We start from the raw sequence: 18,385 nt of genomic DNA, 5'->3' as shown, positions 1-18,385 counted from the left end.
TACAACATTTTAAAATTTTTACACGATCATACTATTGATCCTGAGAAACATTCCATTGATTTAAGGTGTTCCTATTGTGAACAGCTCATCATGGGGGAGAAAGTGACAGGTTCTTGGGCAGTGGACTAGGCCCACAGTTGCAAGGTTTCTGCCTGGGATGTGGAAAGACCCTCTCCCTCCTCTTTTGAAGTATTGTCTCTTTCGTACAAGGAAGCAAATAGCACAAGACATCACTTAAAATTGAGGGTTTTTTTAAAAAAATCTGTTCTTTATTTAATTGCAAAAGAATAGGCTTAAAAGTTTGTAGTTTCCCAACCCTGTGGGAAAAAGTCATTTTTTTTCCTACAAAGTTTCTCTTTTCAAAACAAAGGAGAAAGAATACCTAAGGGCTGCCTGTTCTACAGGAGCTTTTGTAATTCCATGGGTGTATACAGAGGCTTAAGAAATCAGTGGTGTTTAGTGACAAATGCCTGTCAGCCTTTAACTAATCATCTTACTATAGGGTTGCCAGATCTGTCCTGGCAGCTGATGGGGGATGGGGGGGACCTGCCAGGAGCAACAGGGAGGCCCAGCTGACATACAATGCTGTGTCTAGACCACTGCCCATGTGACCTGGAAGTGACATCATCACATTTGGCACATCAGGACAGCACTGGTATTTGGGCAAAAACTCTAAGGTAAATTTGGCTTCTATCAGAGAGGTTTTGCCCAAATTCCAGAGTGTCACTCCTATGTCCCAAATGTGATGATGTCACTTCTGGATTGTGTGGGCAATGAAGTAGACATGTTGCTGCACTTTGGATGGTTCTCCTTTTTCAGGTTAAGTTCCCCTTCTCACTTGCCAGCTGATTGGCAGTAGGAAGGTGGGGCCTGGCCACGGAGGACCCTGCCTCCAGTGGGGGGGGGGGGGCTGGCAACCCTATCCTACAAGTTTGTCTTGCCTCTTGCCTCCAATCCACCATCTTGGAAGAAGAGCCTATGGTGTTAATAAAGGGCTCATCTATTAAGGTTGTAAAAGTAGTGTAATCTGCATTTTAGCCAATGGAATTAGGTAGCCTACAACACTGGAGACCAATTTCTATCAACAGTGCTTATGCTAATTAACTGTCTAGGGAGGATAAGACAAATGTGTTCTGCTTGCATCCATGCAATGTATCTCTTTTCAAGACTTAATGCAACTCATCCCATCAAGCAGATCCAGTTCCTCTGACTGACTGGGAAAAACAACATGAGAAACACTTCAGCACAGCAAGCAAGGAACGTAGAAGTAACACAGCTGCCAGATGCTTGCTGTGGTCAAGGCCTTTGCTGGTAAATGTTTGGAATCAAGAGTAACATGGTCGCCTTCTGCCTCTAAGAGACAAGTGCAGATGTTAGTTGAAGACAGCATGTTTCCTAGGTTACATCTCCTAGCAGAAAATCAGGAATTGTAAGCTCTACACTTGTACAAATTACACAGCTCTCCTTTGGAAGCAAATTCTCCAAGATGGCTTAAGTTGGAGCACACCAGCTCCTATCCCAGAGTTAAGGGTTTAATATACTATTCATACCCACCCAAAGTATCTTTCCCCTCCCCCCACCCTTGCCTCCACCCAAGTTCTTATGCACATAATCCTTTAAAAATTTAAAAAAAAAAAACCTTTGAGAAAGTCCAGTAAGAACCTCATTGACAATATAGCCCCCACCCGGCAAGGTCTTAAGTCCTATCTAGACTGAATTTTTTTTTAACTTTTTTAAAAAATTAAAATATCCCCAAAGAAAAACACCCTCTAATATTTTACCCCTCCCTCTCTATAATTCATTGCTCCCTTGACACAAGGTAAATTTATAAAACGACAAGTCTATGGCAGCCATTTCAAGTCATAATAGGATTTCCCATCATGGCTCAACCCCAAGTGCTCACTCTCCACAGGAAATTAACCCTTCATTTACAAAGAAACTATATATCCATTGTTCTTATTTGCAGGAAACGAAATCCTTTCAGATATACCAGGATACAACTCCTGGAACGTGCACCAATTCCCAGGGACTCCCGTGGGGCCAGAGTGGTTCCAAATGCACTGTTGCCTTACTGCTCCTCACATGGTCCCATGGCTCCTAGAGCCCAACTCAAACCAGCCCATCTTCTCCCTTGTCAGATCCAGATCCCGTAGTCTGATAATGACCTCCCCAAGGAGGATGTTCTCCCAGAAGCCCTCTTCACTCAGGACACTGAGACGCAGCTCCCGCTGGTGGAGGTCTCCTTTTGGAATCCCATCATAGATAAGCTGCAAGATACAGAAAGTGTCAGAGTGGAACTCTTAGGAAGACTCAAACAAGCAGCTGCCAATATAACTACATAATACATTATTCCTGGGTGTGTCTCCTGATCCAGTTGATAGATATGGTCTGGGAGTTTAGTATTCAGAACTTGCTTCCTAGGTGTGTGGCAGCCAAGTCTGGATTGGGACCATAGCGTATGGAGAGACGGGGGTGTTTTCCTGACCTGACACAGCTCCAGAGATCCACTACTTGCCTTGCTGTGGAATCTGAACACATAGCATGAAGGGGGTAGGGGCTTAAATACACTTTCCCCATTCCCCCTCAATCCAGATTGGATCCCAGTGCACATGGGAACCAAGTTCCAACCATAAGAACTCCCAAACCATGTCTGTTGATTGGACATGGGGATGTATGTGGGGAAAGTATACTGTGTAGTTGGTCTCTCAGGCCACCAAAGCAGAATGACTCTTCCAAATTATTTAAGACATTCTTGAATTATACAGAAGTATCTTAACACAACAGTGTATTTTTCTAGCTTGTAGTTCCAGGTAAGCATTATTTGCCATGAGAAACCAAGAATAGCTGCTATCAAGTAGTTTTAAAAGTCTTTAAAGAAACTTCTATCGGTAAAAGATTAAATTACAGCTTTGTTATCCAACACTTGTCCAAAAATGCTCAGTTAACCTGCACTGCTCAGAAGATAAGCCTCTCAGCTCCATCACACTGCATCTTTGGGCATGTGCGTGTGCACCCCACTCCCCAGCCAGTCAGCTTGATGCCTCTGCCTTGTGCTGGGTTTCTGACAGCTGGCATCTTCCCCTTTAGCCTGCCTCAAGCTGGCAGTAGGTAGCCCTGCTAGAGGGCTCCTAAGAAGCTGGCCCACCTGTGCACCTGTCCTGTAGGATGTCTCCGTGGCTTGAGAGGAATGGTCCTGCCAAGCACGGGTGCTGTTGCCAAAGCATTCTCAATGGAGTGGGGTTGGTTTGTTGCAGATTCTTCTGTGGGCAGAGTGGGATAAAGCAACTAGCTTAAGTGTACAATGTGTGCTGGATAGGAAAGCTTTTACCATACTGTAGCTCAGATCATGAGCTACTCATTGCAGAATTCAGGCTTAAACTGAAGAAAACTGGGGAAGCCATTAGGCCATTCAAGTTTGACCTTGATCACATCCCTTATGAATATACAGTGGAGGTGAAGAATAGGTTTAAGGAACTTGAGTTGATAGACAGAGTGCCTGAAGAACTATGGACGGAGGTTCATGACATTGCACGGAAGGCAGCAATCAGCACCATCCCAAAAAAAAAGAAAAGCAAGAAAGCAAAGTGGCTGTCTGATGAGGCTTTACAAATAGTTGAGGAAAGAAGGAAAGCAAAAGGCAAAGGTGAAAAAGAAAGATTTACCCAACTGAATGCAGATTTCCAGAGAACAGTAACCCAACAAAGCCCTAAGGCAAACAACCCACAAAAAAGCTGCACAATGTTACACACACTTATTGACACATGGTATAATTATCACAAGAACTAGAAATTTCTTAACATATGACAACTCACTAGCCACCTTCAATTGAACAATGCGTATGGAGCCTAAGCTTCCAATGTTTCAAAAAGCTCAATGAAGACGTACACTTCACTTGAAGAAGCTGAAGGACTTTATACATCTTCATTGAGCTTTTTGAAACATTGGAAGCTTAGGCTCCATACACGTTGCTCAATTGAAGGTGGCTAGTGAGTCATCATATGCTAATTTCTAGCCTTTGATTGTGTGGATCACAACAAACTGTGGCAAGTCCTTAAAGAGATGGGAGTACCAGACCACCTCACATGTCTCCTGAGAAACCTGTATAAGGGTCAAGAAGCAACTGTCACAACAGGATATGGAACAACTGATTGGTTTAGAATAGGAAAAGGAGTTTGACAAAGATGTATATTGTCACCCTGCTTATTTAATTTATATGCAGAGTACATCATGCGGAATGCTGGCCTGAATGAAGCAGAAGCCGGAATTAAGATTGCTGGGGAAAACATCAACAACCTCAGATATGCAGATGACACCACTCTAATGGCAGAAAGTGAAGAGGACCTAAAGAACCTCTTGTTGAGGGTGAAGGAGGACAGCACAAAAGTAGGCTTGAAACTCAAACTCAACAAAAAAGCTAAGATCATGGCATCTGGCCCCATCACACCTTGGTAAATAGGAGGGGAAGACATAGAAGTAATGACAGACTTCACATTTCTGAGATCCAAGATCACAGATGGTGACTGTAGCCATGAAATTAAAAGGATGTTTGCTCCTTGGGAAGACAGCTATGGCGAACCTGGGCAGTATAATAAAAAGTAGAGACATCACCCTGCCAACAAAAGTCCGTATAGTCAAAGCGATGGTATTCCCAGTAGTAATGTATGGCTGTGAGAGCTGGACCATAAGAAAGGCCGAGAGCAGAAGAATAGATGCTTTTGAGATGTAGTGCTGGAGAAGACTCTTGAGAGTCCCTTGGACTGCAAGAAGATCCAATCAGTCAGTCCTAAGGGAAATCAACCCAGACTGTTCCCTGGAAGGTCAGATGCTGAAGCTCAAATACTTTGGCCATGAAATGAGAAGGGAGCACTCACTGGAGAAGATCGTGATGCTGGGAAAGACAGAAGGCAAAAGAAGAAGGGGGCGGCAAAAGATGAGATGGCTGGACAGCGTTACTGATGTAACAAACACGAATTTGAGCAGACTTCGGAGGATGGTGGAAGACAGGAGGGCCTGGCATGACTTTGTCCATGGGGTCACAAAGAGTTGGACTCGACTGTGCGACTGATCAACAACAACAATAACAGTTCTCAACACATTTTGAATGAATACCTTTAATGGTTAAGCAAGAACAAATTCTCGATGCAGCCAATTCTGCAGCAAAATGGTGGTTTCAGAAAGATGTAACAGAAAGTCTGTTATAGTCATTGAAAAGGCATTAACTTGAAACATGTCTGCTTTTACAATGGTTTATGAAAACAGTCTGTTGAAGCTTTTGTGAAGTTGTTTAATAGCAGCTGTCCTTGGTTTATTCTAATGATTGCAATATTTCTAGCTTGAATCTCTTAAACTGGGGCAGAGTTTTTCTGAGCCTATGTCTATCATAAAGAAATGAAACAGGTGAAACATTTTCCATCATCTCTATGCCAGGAAAATCTTCGCTTTCTTAATTTCTGTGCAGAAAGGAGTACAACCAGGGCAGGGGAAGTGGCAATTTCCATTGGTACCAGTATTTCCTTTGAGGTGGGCTTATAGTTGCTTTTATACTTTTATACTAGGAAATTCAGGAGGAAGAAATGAATTTTCTTGCAGTCATTTTGCTTGATTGCCTCACACTGGTACATACAGTGCACAAGTAGAGGGGCATACACAATTTTTTTGGGGGGGGGAGGGGAGATTCAAGGATTCTTCTAACTGAAGAATCCTAGTGCATACATTATAGCCTCCTTGGCATTCCCCACCTGTATATAATGGGGTTAAATCAGTCTTAGCAGGCTGGAAATTCAAAGTGAATTGGCCTGAATTCAAAGTGCTATACTGTCCTGCTCCAACTGCTGTTTACAGTTAGGCTTGCTACTATCGAAATACAATAAGCTCCCTTTCAGTAGCAAATGAAAAGAACAAACACTATGGGCACCAGTCCTCAGCCCTGGTTTCCCTGTGACCAGCTTTTACCCATGATGGCTAAAGATATATTTGCAGATATATTTGGTTCTTTTAAAAAATACTGACAAATTTTGCTCTGACCTGAGCAAATCTACCAGCAAATATTTATGGAATCAATTCATTCTCTAAACATAGCAATGCATAGAAGGAGGGAGGGAGGAATGATCTCAGCCAGTTGCCAACATTTTCAAAAGGCAACACAAAGTTGAGAACTTCTATCTGCTTGAGCATCTGCCTGTCTTTATCAAGACTGTATCAGTCCCTGCCTCAGCCCACTGAGGGAAGGCATTCAGGAGCATACCATTTCATTGTAAGTTGGGTTGCAGGTCTTTCGAGCAACTTTAGTTTTCCTTTTGGTAGTTTTCTGGGGATCAGGCAGAAGGTAGATCTTAACATAAGGGTCAGGGTCACTGCCATCCTGAAGAGGTTGCTGGAAAAAGAAAAGGGCACCATTCCACACTGTCAGTTATTTTCATTACACAAGATTGCAGATATGAAGTAAGTCTGGCTGACACCACCACTCAGATAGTTCCAGCTCAGCACTTACCAGACCTCGGATGTGCATCACCATGATAAAGAGCTTGTTGTTCTTGTAGGAGATCGACAGCTTCACTTCTCCACCCATCTTCTCAACAGGTTGGGACCATGTAGCATCTAGGGAGAAAACGAACAGTCTGCAGTTTTGGCAGAACAAAATAGTCTTTCCAAGGACACAGAAGAATGTATTGCAATACCTAGGTCACAGCAATTTGTGCAGATTTTCACAAAGTTTGCACACTTTATTTTTCTAATCATCCCCCCCACTCTTCATTCATCCCTCATTTAAGAAGAAAAAGAATTGCAGATTTATACCCCACCCTTCTCACTGAATCAGAGACCCAGAGTGGCTTACAATTTCCTATATCTTCTTCCCCCACAACAGACACCCTGTGAGGTGGGTAGGACTGAGAAGGCTCTCACAGCAGCTGCCCTTTCAAGGACAACCTCTGCCAGAGCTATGGCTAACCAAAAGCCATTCCAGCAGCTGCAAGTGGAGGAGTGGGGAATCAAACCCGGTTCTCTCAGATAAGAGTCCGCACACTTAACCACTACACCAAACTGGCTCTCAACCAATATCCCACCTCTCTTCTATCTCATAAATATGTGACACGTTAAGATTTCTCTGACTGTACCACTCAAAACCTGATGTCAATTACTTACAAATACATAATCCCTAATGAAAATGCTCACTTTAGGAAGAAGTAGCAGATTATTTTATGTGACCAGTGCTTTCAGTTGTTTCCAAATATACCAGATTGATCTTATGATAGCCAAGTGAGGGACTTTCAAGGATTTGCAGGGCACATCTTCCCCCTCCTCTACTGTTTCATTTTTCTTTTCCCCAAGCCTCCCCTCTTTTCCTGCTTCCTTCAGTTCTTCCCACCTATCAGCCAACCTATATTTATCTCTCTCACCATCTTCAGCTTTCCCTCCTTCACTCCCCTTGGCATTCTCCATCTATGAAAACTATAGCCTAATTGCACAGTGCCAGCTGCATGCTGAGTCCAATTGTTTTGGGGAGGAGAACCTTCAAGGACTTATGGAGATACACTTTACTTTGTATCGCCCCTCCCCATGCTATTCCTGCTTTCCTTTCTCACCTTTCCCTGCTTCCTTCTGTCCTTCTCACCCACCCACCTTTCTTTAATATGCCCCCCATCTACAGATATATTTAGTATACATTTACTTCATTAGTACTTTTCCTTTCTCCACAGTGGGGACTCACTACACATATTGGCACTGGACTGGCTGCTATTGAACAGCAGGAAGCAGGGTAAGTCATACAAGCTGGGAGGTATTAAGTTGTTTGGTTGTTGGTGTCAGGCTGGCTCAATGAGTCCTCTGTCAAAGACACAAACAGCCCTGGAAAAGGCCCTGCCCTCTTGCTCTCCTTTTTACTTACAGAAACCAAGTCTAGAAGACTGACAGCCTATTGTGCTTGCCTAGCAACGACCACAACAGCCACATACCTCAGAGGGTATCAATTTCTTAAAGATATACCTGCTGCTTTTATCATTTGGGGGATGTTAGCCACGCAGTCTATTTGTCTACAAACTCTCGGCTTTTCTCAGGTCTATACAAAGAATGTCATGTATGTTCATGGCTCCAGTCTGAATTTAAGTATCCACAGATTTGGCCATGTTGATAATTAGATACATTGATTTCACACTGAGGTGTGCTGAGCAATACCCTTGGCTTTTCTTCCCTATCCCCAGTACTGATCCAGATACAAAGGCCGTATTATTTCTCAACACAGAACTAGTGTGGTGTTGTGGGTAGTGTGTTTGACTAAGAGAAGGAAGACCCATATCCCATGTACAAATCCTTGCTCTACCACTTAAGCTTATGGGGTGGCCCTGGGCTAGTTCCTCTCAGCCTAATCAAACCCACATGCTCGTTGCTGTGAGGGTAATATGAAGAGGAGAGAACACTGTGTGCTTCCCTGAGCTTCTTGGAGAAAGGATGAATTAAAACAAATTAAGACAGAAATTTACCTGAAGGCTTTGGAGCTGGGTTGGTTCCTGCAGCCACATCATCCCTTGGAAGGGGGTGGAAAAATGTATACAGCAGATCAGACTGCAAGTAAAGCACATTATTAGGTCAGACACAGTTTTACTTTTCTAATCATGAGTCACCAATTTCTGATCTCCGCAATACAGGGATGCCAGGCAGAGACTGGTAACTGGTGGGGGAATTTACCGGAGTTGGGGGCCCTTCCCAGCAACTCTCAGACTTGACATCAGCATGTTACTGGGGATACTCTGGCACGTGGGCAAACTATAAGAACATCATTGGTATCCCCCAGTGATGCGCTGACGTCACTTCTGGGCACACTGGGAGTGATGTCAGTATGGTGGGATGATGTTAACATTCTCCCCCCATTGCCTGCTATTTCTCCCCACCAGCCTGCTGAGTGGTAGTAGGGAAGTGCCTGCTGTTGATGGGGGATTCCCTGCTGCCAGCAATGAATGGCAACCCTGCCACATCATCATGTGAAACAATGGTTTGGTTGGGTATGTTATCTCTATGTACTACCCTCTCATGATAATCAGCTCATAATCAGCTAACATATTCCTGTGGCTGAAGAATCCTAAAGCTGTTTAGTATATACAGTGGTTATGATGATTATGCACAATATTCATATATGAGTTCGAAAGTTAAGGCTTATGTCCTCCTATTATATGAATAGGAAAGCAAAGTCAAATGATGGGTAATCTAGCTGCCAAATTCCTAGCAGGGACAGTGCTGCTCTCAGCTTGCTATCACTGTCATACAAGTTTTCTTGCCAACTGTACTGTAGATATTCTCCAACTATTTCAAATGAGGCTCCCAGATTTAAAACTGAAAAAGGAAGGGGAATGCACTTTAAGTTTGTATCAGCAAAGTTACCTTAAGCAACATTTCAAGTGTTTATAAAAGAACTGCAGAAACAGACATTTGTAGAAAAGAACAGATGACACTCCAGTATACATTGCAGTCCTTTCATACAATTTATCTTTGGTCTTGCTTAAATCACCATCTTTTCCCTTTCCCACTGCAAGGGACTGTTCTTACCTCAGCCACTTCAGGGGCAGCATGGAGTAGATTCCAGATGTAGCCATTTAGTTCCTCTTTCCTTTTTTCTGCAACTGCCTCCCCTCGTGAGCGTCCAATCACAAACCTGCTGGGGAAGCTGGGAAATTGTGGGATGTGGGGGGGGGGGAATAAGAGAACTAAACATAAACTACAGCCATGAAAAAAGAAAAGGCTCCCTGTTCCCTGCAATGGTGTTATGCACGAATTAATTTTAGAAGGCTCAGTCTTCTCAGCCATTGTTGTATGTGGACTACAATTAATATCATTCTTTGCAAGTCTAAATGCAAACAACTTCTATTCACTTTCTAGACAGCCAGTGTGGCATAGTGGTTACAGAGTACACTAGGAACTGGGAGACTCAGGTTCAAATCTCCATTCTACCATGAAAGTTTGCTGAGCCTGCCACACTTTTAACCTATTGTGAGAATAAAATGGAGGAGAGGAGAACAGTGGAAGCCACTTTGGGTCTCTGCTGGGGAGAAAGGTGCCATCCATCCCTTCATCTTCAATCTGTCTGTCTCCCTGAACAACAGATTAGAATGTTACTAATTCATGGTGCTTTCTATTGAAAGATTGTAGAGAGGCATTACCAAGGCAGGATAGCTTGTGATGCAAACAGTTCATGGTATGTTAATAAGAACTGGTTCTTTCTTTCTGCTAAAAGGTACAAATCATGGAAACAATAAGCCTTAGCTTGACTGTGTGTCTATGAGCCAAGAACAGGTTTTCTCCAATCACTTCTTGAAAGTGTAAAGATTCAGCACTAAAATATAGTGGAACAGAATGCATCAGAGCCAGGTATATACCATGGGGATACATGCAGAGCACATACCAACCAACCAAGCTACATAGTGCAAAAGAAAATAAACCTATTGGATTTCTGGCCAACCTAACTAATGGAGGAGAACCCCCAGATAAGGAACTTTTGACTGTGAGTAAAATACACATACACACAAGGCTTTCCAAAAAGAAACCTATTATTAGACAAAAGCAAGGAAGCACAGAGCAGAGGAAGTACCCCAGGGAACACCTTTACATGTGTATATAATCAGTTACACAAACATATATCTTGATTCTACACTCAGTAAGAGAAGAAGTCCTGTCAGAAAAGGAGTCCTGTAAACCAATGGAGCTAACCTGGGTAAAAGAGAGGAAGGAACAATGAGGCGCAGCTTGTTATGCAACTCCTGGAACTCCTCAAAAGTGCGCTGGATATAAGTGATCTCAGATGGGTTCTCCCGCTTCACTTTCACAATGTATATCTGTAAAGCAAGGGAAGTCTCCTTGAAGTCCAGCTAGAGATACCAAGAATGCTGATCCACAAGAGGTACAAACTATCACCTGCTGAAACTCCACTTCTAGGACCATCTCAAGCTCCAGTCCAATAACCCATCAGTGGAAGGAGCTAACCGTTGCAGATCTTTTGACGCTCCCCTCCCCCCCAGAGATTATTCTGACCCTGGAAAACTTATTCCAAGGCTGTGGGTTGGGAAGCTGCAGTGAGAAGGGTAAATAGGTGAAGTCAGTCCTTCTTTTTCCATAAACACAGCTGCACTGATTGAAGAAGCAGAAGCCATTTTCATTCATTCTCTCCCTGCCACTGCAGCCTCCCAACCTGCATGGCTCTTAGTTCACATGAGTGCTATGACCCTGGGAATGAGCTTTCCTGGAGTCAGAAAGGGCTACTCGAGGGAAGGAAACATGGGAAATATCTGTGATCCTTCTCCACACATTGCAGGAGCCAAACCATTGCCCTTTGTGAGACCATTACCCATTGCCCTCTGATTACACCAAAATATCTACTGATAGGACTCACATAGCCCTTGCTGGGATTGAAGACTTTTTCATGACGCCACAAGAAGACATCAACGATCCTGCTAGATGTCTTGATAGTGTGCACACGGGGAGCAAAGGAAAGTGTTGGCCGGGAGTCTGAAGCTGTGAATTTCATCTGTGCCAGATTGTGAATGAAGAAGTTGAGCTTCGTGGCTACACTGCCCAGACTGGACTCTATCAACCTGCATCACAGTATGAAATGCCAAGTTTTAGATAGACAATGTAATGGCTGTTTTACAGCAAGATGTTCAGAAGCCCCAACAGTCTCTCATATAGAATCTTGGAAGACCAAAGCTTCCCTAGATCTTTCTGTGGAAGCAGCTGTGGGACACTGAGTTAGTTGATAACTTTTCCTTCTATTAGGGTTAATATTAGCACCCACAAACCTGGTGAAATAGGTAGTGGCATCTGCCTCAGAGTCCTGTGGTCTCAGTGCATCATAGACATACTTTAGGTCCTCAAGGTCAGACAACTCAGGGATCCCACAGGATAGCATCTGGGTGTCAAACAAGCCACTGATTAGAATCACACAATTACTCAAGCTGTGTACATTCCATGTTCCTGAGATGTACCACATGCAATCTAAAGGTAAAGGTAGTCCCCTGTGCAAGCACCAGTCATTTCCGACTCTGGGGTGACGTCGCATCATGACGTTTTCATGGCAGACTTTTTATGGGATGGTTTGTCATTGCCTTCCCCAGTCATCTACTTTTACCCCCAAGCAAGCTGGGTACTCATTTTACTGACCTTGGAAAGATGGAAGGCTGAGTCAACCTTGAGCTGGCTACCTGAACCCAGCTTCCACCGGAATCAAATTCAGGTCATGAGCAGAGAACTTGGACTTTAGTACTGCAGCTTTACCACTCTGTGCCATGGGGCTCATACATGCAATCTAGCTTCTTAAAAGTTCTCCCATAAAACACACACACAGAGGGAGAACAGTGAGGAAAGATGCATCTTCCAAGAATCCTGCACCCACCCATACCATGAGGCATTTCCATAGTAATCCAGATTTTTAACTAGAGATGACTGCCTCCCCTTCAAAGCTCTCTAGTGCCAGGAACATGCATGCATTGCTTATTGCAGCTTTCACCTGCCTTCTTCTCCCACCAAGTGTAGTGTGCGGGACTTTAGTTTTATCCCACACAAAGGTGGGCAATAGTAGGAAAAAAAGGTAGGAGAAACAGTAGCCTCCCTCCTTGTCTTGGGATTTCTCCCTGCACATACCATTCTTGGAAAGAGGCATGCAGCCAAAATTGTTTCCCATTTGGCCCGGAAGAGAAGTTGCCCCTCACCAAGATAAATGCTTCTCTTATACCCCACTCAGGCTAGATGAGAAGGTTTAAATCAGTGGGCTGAGTAACAAGAGACAGAGCGGATGCATTATAATGGAGGAACTGCAGGCTTGTAATGCCTAAGCAGTTCCCTGTTCTTTAAATCAAGATGCATTCCCACCACTCTATTTCTATGCACAACACTCAAAACCTAATTGCAAAAGTCAGCAATAGATCCTGTGATACAGGGTTCAAGTAAGTGTTAAAAAGCTCCTGGACAGATGCAGTACATCTGAAAGCTATGGGGAATAGAGGAGATGGGATGGAGTGTCTCACCAAACCCAGGAGATTGAGGAAGAGATGGGTATGCTTGCGGATCAGGTTGTAGGCCTGGCAGCAGAGATCAACAAAGTCATGGAAACGGCTGGAAGGCTTGTCCCCACCATTGATGACATACGCCATATCTGACGTGAAGACAAATGGAGCTCGGTCTCTGTATGGAAGGAATGCACATATACAGGACTTTTTTTGTAGCAGGAACTCCTTTGCATATTAGGCCACACACCCCTGATGTAACCAATCCTCCTGGAGCTTACAGTAGGCCCTTTACTAAGAGCTTTGTAAGCTTTTGGAGGATTGGCTATATCAGAAGTGGCCAATGGTAGCTCTCGAGATGTTTTTTGCCTACAACTCCCATTAGCCCCAGTCAGCATGGCCAATGGCTGGGGCTGATGGGAGTTGTAGGCAAAAACATCTGGAGAGCTACCATTGGCCACCCCTGGGCTATATCAAGGATGTGTGGCCTAATATGCAAAGGAGTTCCTGCTACAAAAAGGCCCTGCACATATATGAGATTATGGCTAATCCCAGGTACAAAACAATCCCAGTGCTTTCATGGGCCTGCATCAGCCACACAGTTCCAAAATTAATAGGACTGCAATTTCTGCCAGAAACTTGGAAGATTAAAGCTTCCCTAGATCTTTCTGTGGAAGCAGCTGTGGGACACTGAGTTAGTTGATAACTCAGAGCCGCCCTGAGCCATTTTGTGGGAAGGGCGGGATATAAATCATAGAATGAATGAATGAATAAATACATAAATAAATAAATAACTTTTCTTCCTTCTGCAGCTGAGCCCCCCTGAAATGATATCCCTAGGGGTCAGCATACTTTCAGGAATAGCAAAGGAGACAAAAGAGAAGTCTGTCATGGAAGTGGGAATAAGCAGAAATCACCATACCCTTAGTCTTTGTAATCTATGGTCAGACAGAAACCACTATCCAAAACACCTCCATCTCCTCACAGAATCCTAGGTCCTTCCAGAGTACACTGAGGGACCTTGAAAATCAACTTCTACCCTGCCTCAGTCCCTCTACTGAAACAAAACCACATATTTGGAGAGTGGAATAACAATAGCAGGAAAAAATCCTGAAACATTTCACAGAGGAAAATAAAGTACCACAACTTTTACTTTCAGTGAACAAGAGCTTCATAACATACTATCAATGAAGACGGTAACGGGTCTGGAGGCCAGGTCCTATGAGGAAAGACTGAAGGGAGGTGGATATGGCTTGAGAGCCAGTTTGGTGTAGTGGTTAAGTGTGGACTCTTATCTGGGAGAACTGGGTTTGATTCCCCACTCCCCCACTTGCAGCTGCTGGAATGGTCTTGGGTTAGCCATTAGCTCTGGCAGAGGTTGTCCTTGAAAGGGCAACTGCTGTGAGAGCCCTCTCAGCCCCACCCACCTCACAGGGTGTCTGTTGTGGGGGGAGAAGACATGGAAGCCGCTCTGAGTCTCTGATTCAGAGAGAAGGGTGGGGTATAAATCTGCAATTCTTCTTCTTCTAGTTTGGATAGGAGATGACTAAGGTGATATGATCACACCATCTTCAGATACCATATTTTTCGCACCATAAGACGCACTTCCCCCCCCAAAAAAAGTGGGGGGGAGTGTGTGCATCTTATGGAGCGAAGGTACGTACCTTCCTCCGGGGGGGGGGGATCCGCTGCCTCCGCCTCTGATCCCAGCGCTTCCCCTGCGCCTGCCTGCCTGGCTCCAGCTCTGATGCTTACAGCAAGCGTCAGGATCGCTCCCTCCGCCCTCCGATCCCAGCGCTTGCTTTAAGCATCAGAGCTGAAGCCAGGCAGACAGGCACGGAGAAAGCACGCTGCCCCCTCCACAGCCGGCGCTCGCGAAGTGCTGGGTTTGCGGAGGGGGTGGGTGCTTCCTCCGTGCCTGTCTGCCTGGCTTCAGCTGATGCTTAAAGCAAGCGCTGGGATCGGAGGGCGGAGGGATCCAAGGTTTTTTTTTGTATAACCTTTCAAGAATCAAAGCTCCATCAGATATCTGACAAAGGTAGCTTTGACTCTTGAGCTCATACCCCCCAAATATCGTTGATCTCTAGGGTGCTACTGGACTCAAATCTAGCTCTTCTACTGCAGACTAACACAGAGGACTATCCTCTGAAAAATATTCTGCTGTTAGCATACTACAGTGTTTGAGATTTCAAAACAAACATGTGAGAAAGGTATTCAGATTTAGTGCCCAATTATGGCAGGTTGTACTTCTGCCTCCAAAATAAGTAGATGTTGCAGGTAAGCTCCTTTGATAAAATTTAGCATATACCTTGAAACTCCATGTACAATAAGAAAACAGGCACTGTACTCCAATATATCCATGAAAATAGATAGCTCATATGCCTTCAGCCTAACACAGCAGCCAAAACCATGGTTGCACTTACCTATAACTGATGTTCATCTTCGTGCCTTCTGTGTAGTCCCACATGGGATTGCTTCAGAGCAGGCTTGCTATGGAGGAGTTTTCTACAAGCTTCCAGAATGTACAGCTGACTCCTTCTCCTCCCCCTCGATATAGCAGAGCTTCTAGCTCTGTTCCTGCCCAAATGATCACATGACAAGGGATGGAGGGAGCACTCTTCCCTCAGTCCTCTTTCCACCACAGTGGAGACTGAGGAGGAGGTGTATGGCCCACAGTGGGGAAGATGTGTGCCTGCACAGAAGACTCTCAGTGAACACCAGTTACTAGTAAGTGCAACCATCTTTTCATCTTTGTGTCTTCTATGCAGTCGGAGATGAGAGATTTAGCAAGCTCACTTACCACAGAGGCGGGTATAGGCCAGTTAATGAAACAGAGATTATGACACTGCTTTTTTTACAGCTGCCTCTCTCCTGGAATCTACATCAACAGGAGTAGTGTTTTATGAATGTCAATAGAGAGGACCAAGTTGCTGCTCTGCCGATCTCCCTGATGCTTAGGTTGCACTGAAAAGCTACTGAGGAAGCTTGAGCCCTTGTTGAATGTGCTTTTGGGGAAAACAGGCATTCCAAACCTGCTCTAGTGTATGATCTTAACTGCAGTCATCACTCATCTAGATAGGGTTTGTGATGATACTGCTTTCTTCTTGTTTGGGTCTTTAAAGCAAACAAAGAAGTTATCTCTCCTGAATGTTGAGGTGCAATCTAAATAAAACAGCATTGCTCTCCTCACATCTAACATGTTCATTGCTTGTTCTGCTAGGGATTGAGGTTCAGGAAAGAAGACTGGAAGGATTATGTGTTGAGGCAGGTGAAATTGGGAAACCACTTTGGGAGTAAAGTTGAGCCTGGGCCTCAAAAACCGTTGGTTCAAAAGGCTTATATATTAACTGAAGTAACACAACAGAAAAACTCCAATGAAGGACCAGGGGTTTAACTGGTGGGTATAAGTTAATTAAACTCTTAAGAAATCCTTTAGATAGTGTATTTGAAAAACAGGTTTAGAATCCACCCCAGTGTGAAAGGCTGATATGGAAGAAAAGGAAGCACTCAAAAATCTCTGATAAGGGGCAAGACTCTGATCTAATTCTCCTATATATCACCCACGTAGTAAAACATTGCCATTTAATTTTTCAGGTAGCTGATTTGCACTACCCTGTCTGATCATTGGTCCACGGTGAAACTAACCACACAGTGAGATATAACATCTCCACATTGTGGTAATGGACCAGACCAACTGAGAGAAGGCCTTGTGCTGATGGTAGAGCTATTCTTCTGCCTTTGGCCAGACTCCACAAAGTTGGAAATCATGTCATCCTGAGCCAGTATTGTCTGTTTTCAATTTCAACAGCATACAGTGAAGGAGCAGCAGCATAATAAAAGGTGTGGGACCCCTGCAGAAAGAATGCAACTCCCAGTGATCAGTTGTCCATGGCCGCTCTCAAGCAGAAGGCCTGTCATTTTGTGTTGTCTGCTGAGGTGAACAGGCCTTCCTAGGGGTGACCCCATGTTTTAAAGATTGGGAGTAAATGTTTCATGTTTATGGACCACTCACATTGAAAATGGATCTCTGAAAATGGCACATTTCAGAGAGCTCAGAGAGAGAGCAGAGAAGAAGTGCTACAAGGGTGAGGTTTGGCTTTCTAAGCAGCTGGGGAAGTTGCTGAGAATTTCTGAGTTTGTGTGACTGTGTGATTGCTGAAAATTCTGAGTTTGTGGTTGCTGGGTTGCAGTTCGTTTGGTTTGAGTGGGCTGAAGGTGATTGTTGCTGATAGATTAGGAGTGGCTGTGTTCCCCACCCTCTTTGCATTATTAAACTGTGCCCTGCCAGGGGTGCGAGCCTTTAGCGCAAGCCGAAGGGTGAGAGCTAAAGGGCTCTTGGCCTGCGGCTCTTGGCCTGGGGGCTCTGTAAGGACCAGAAATCCAGATTCCTTGAGTTCCCAATAAGGTAAGTAGACCCTCCAGAAGGAGAGCCACATAAATAAACAGGATTAAAAAGGGGACTGTATATTTTTGAAAAAAGCTATCTTGAAGGCAGAATGCCAGCAGGGGGGTGGGGGCTTTCCAGTGTTTTGCACTGAGTGTCACATGTATGACTATCTGCCCACAGGACAGAAGTCTTGGGTGTGTGTTTGATGCAAGGAGCTCCTGGTCCTCAGGGAACGAGTTCGTACCCTTGAGGCCGAGGTGACTTACCTGGAGAAGCAGAGACAGTCAGTTAGGCACTTGGGGAAGACTCTCGGGGACATATTAGATGAACCCCACTCTGAACGTGGCAGCCCCGTTGCTGCCAGGGAGCATGAGGGTCAAGAGGGAACAGGGCACCGGGCTGAGGATAAGGGGAATGCGCCCTCAGAAGGGACCTCTTCTTCAGTTGGTGAGTGGGTATCCTTTCACGCCAAAGAACCATCCCTGGGCAGGGAGTGGGGGGGTCTTGGTAGTTGGTGATTTGATCCTTAGGCAAGTAGACAGTTGGGTGGCAAAACCGCATACTGACCGTATGGTAACTTGCCTGCCTGCTGCGAAGGTAGCGGACATTACGTGTGTTATAGATAGGCTGATAGACAGTGCTGGGGAGGAGCCAGTGGTCGCGGTGCATGTTGGCACCAACAATGTGGGGAAATGCAGTCATGAGGTCCTGGAGGAAAAATTTAGGCTGCTAGGCAGGAGACTTAAGGCCAGTACCTCCAAGGTAGCCTTCTCAGAAGTGCTACTAGTTCCACGTGCAGGGCAGGAGAGACAGGCACAAATTAGAAGTCTCAATGTGTGGATGAGACGATGGTGTAAGGAGGAAGGGTTTAAGTTTGTTAGACACTGGGATGCTTTCTGGAACAAGCGGGAGCTGTACAAAAGAGATGGTCTCCACTTGTCCCCATATGGAACCAAGCTGCTGGCGCTTAAAATCAAAAAGGTGGCAGAACAGTTTTTAAACTAAATCTTGGGGG

The 18,385-nt window shown here is 44.7% G+C and overlaps 1 protein-coding gene across 3 annotated transcripts in view; it reads right to left on the bottom strand.

The window, feature by feature from the left end:
* Positions 1–18,385, bottom strand: part of PIK3C2B (phosphatidylinositol-4-phosphate 3-kinase catalytic subunit type 2 beta) — a 515,998-nt gene that overhangs the window by 368,487 nt on the left and 129,126 nt on the right. Inside the window, exons 25-33 of one of the 3 annotated variants that reach the window (XR_009555057.1) lie at positions 13,005–13,161; positions 11,781–11,890; positions 11,375–11,576; positions 10,696–10,820; positions 9,538–9,655; positions 8,478–8,559; positions 6,491–6,597; positions 6,245–6,373; positions 919–2,267 (exon numbers count right to left, since the gene is read on the bottom strand). Coding sequence is in view for 2 of the 3 variants with exons in the window: in XM_060231371.1 (XP_060087354.1) it covers positions 2,079–2,267; positions 6,245–6,373; positions 6,491–6,597; positions 8,478–8,559; positions 9,538–9,655; positions 10,696–10,820; positions 11,375–11,576; positions 11,781–11,890; positions 13,005–13,161 (1,219 nt within the window). In the remaining variant the exon portion in view is untranslated. Of the gene's footprint in view, positions 1–913; positions 2,268–6,244; positions 6,374–6,490; positions 6,598–8,477; positions 8,560–9,537; positions 9,656–10,695; positions 10,821–11,374; positions 11,577–11,780; positions 11,891–13,004; positions 13,162–18,385 lie in introns of those variants that run through there. The other 2 variants (XM_060231371.1, XM_060231372.1) reach the window with 2 other exon arrangements.

The sequence above is a fragment of the Heteronotia binoei genome, chromosome 2, assembly GCF_032191835.1.
Source record: "Heteronotia binoei isolate CCM8104 ecotype False Entrance Well chromosome 2, APGP_CSIRO_Hbin_v1, whole genome shotgun sequence".
Classification (NCBI taxonomy): Eukaryota; Metazoa; Chordata; class Lepidosauria; order Squamata; family Gekkonidae; genus Heteronotia; species Heteronotia binoei.
This window is presented reverse-complemented; position numbering and strand designations above follow the sequence as displayed.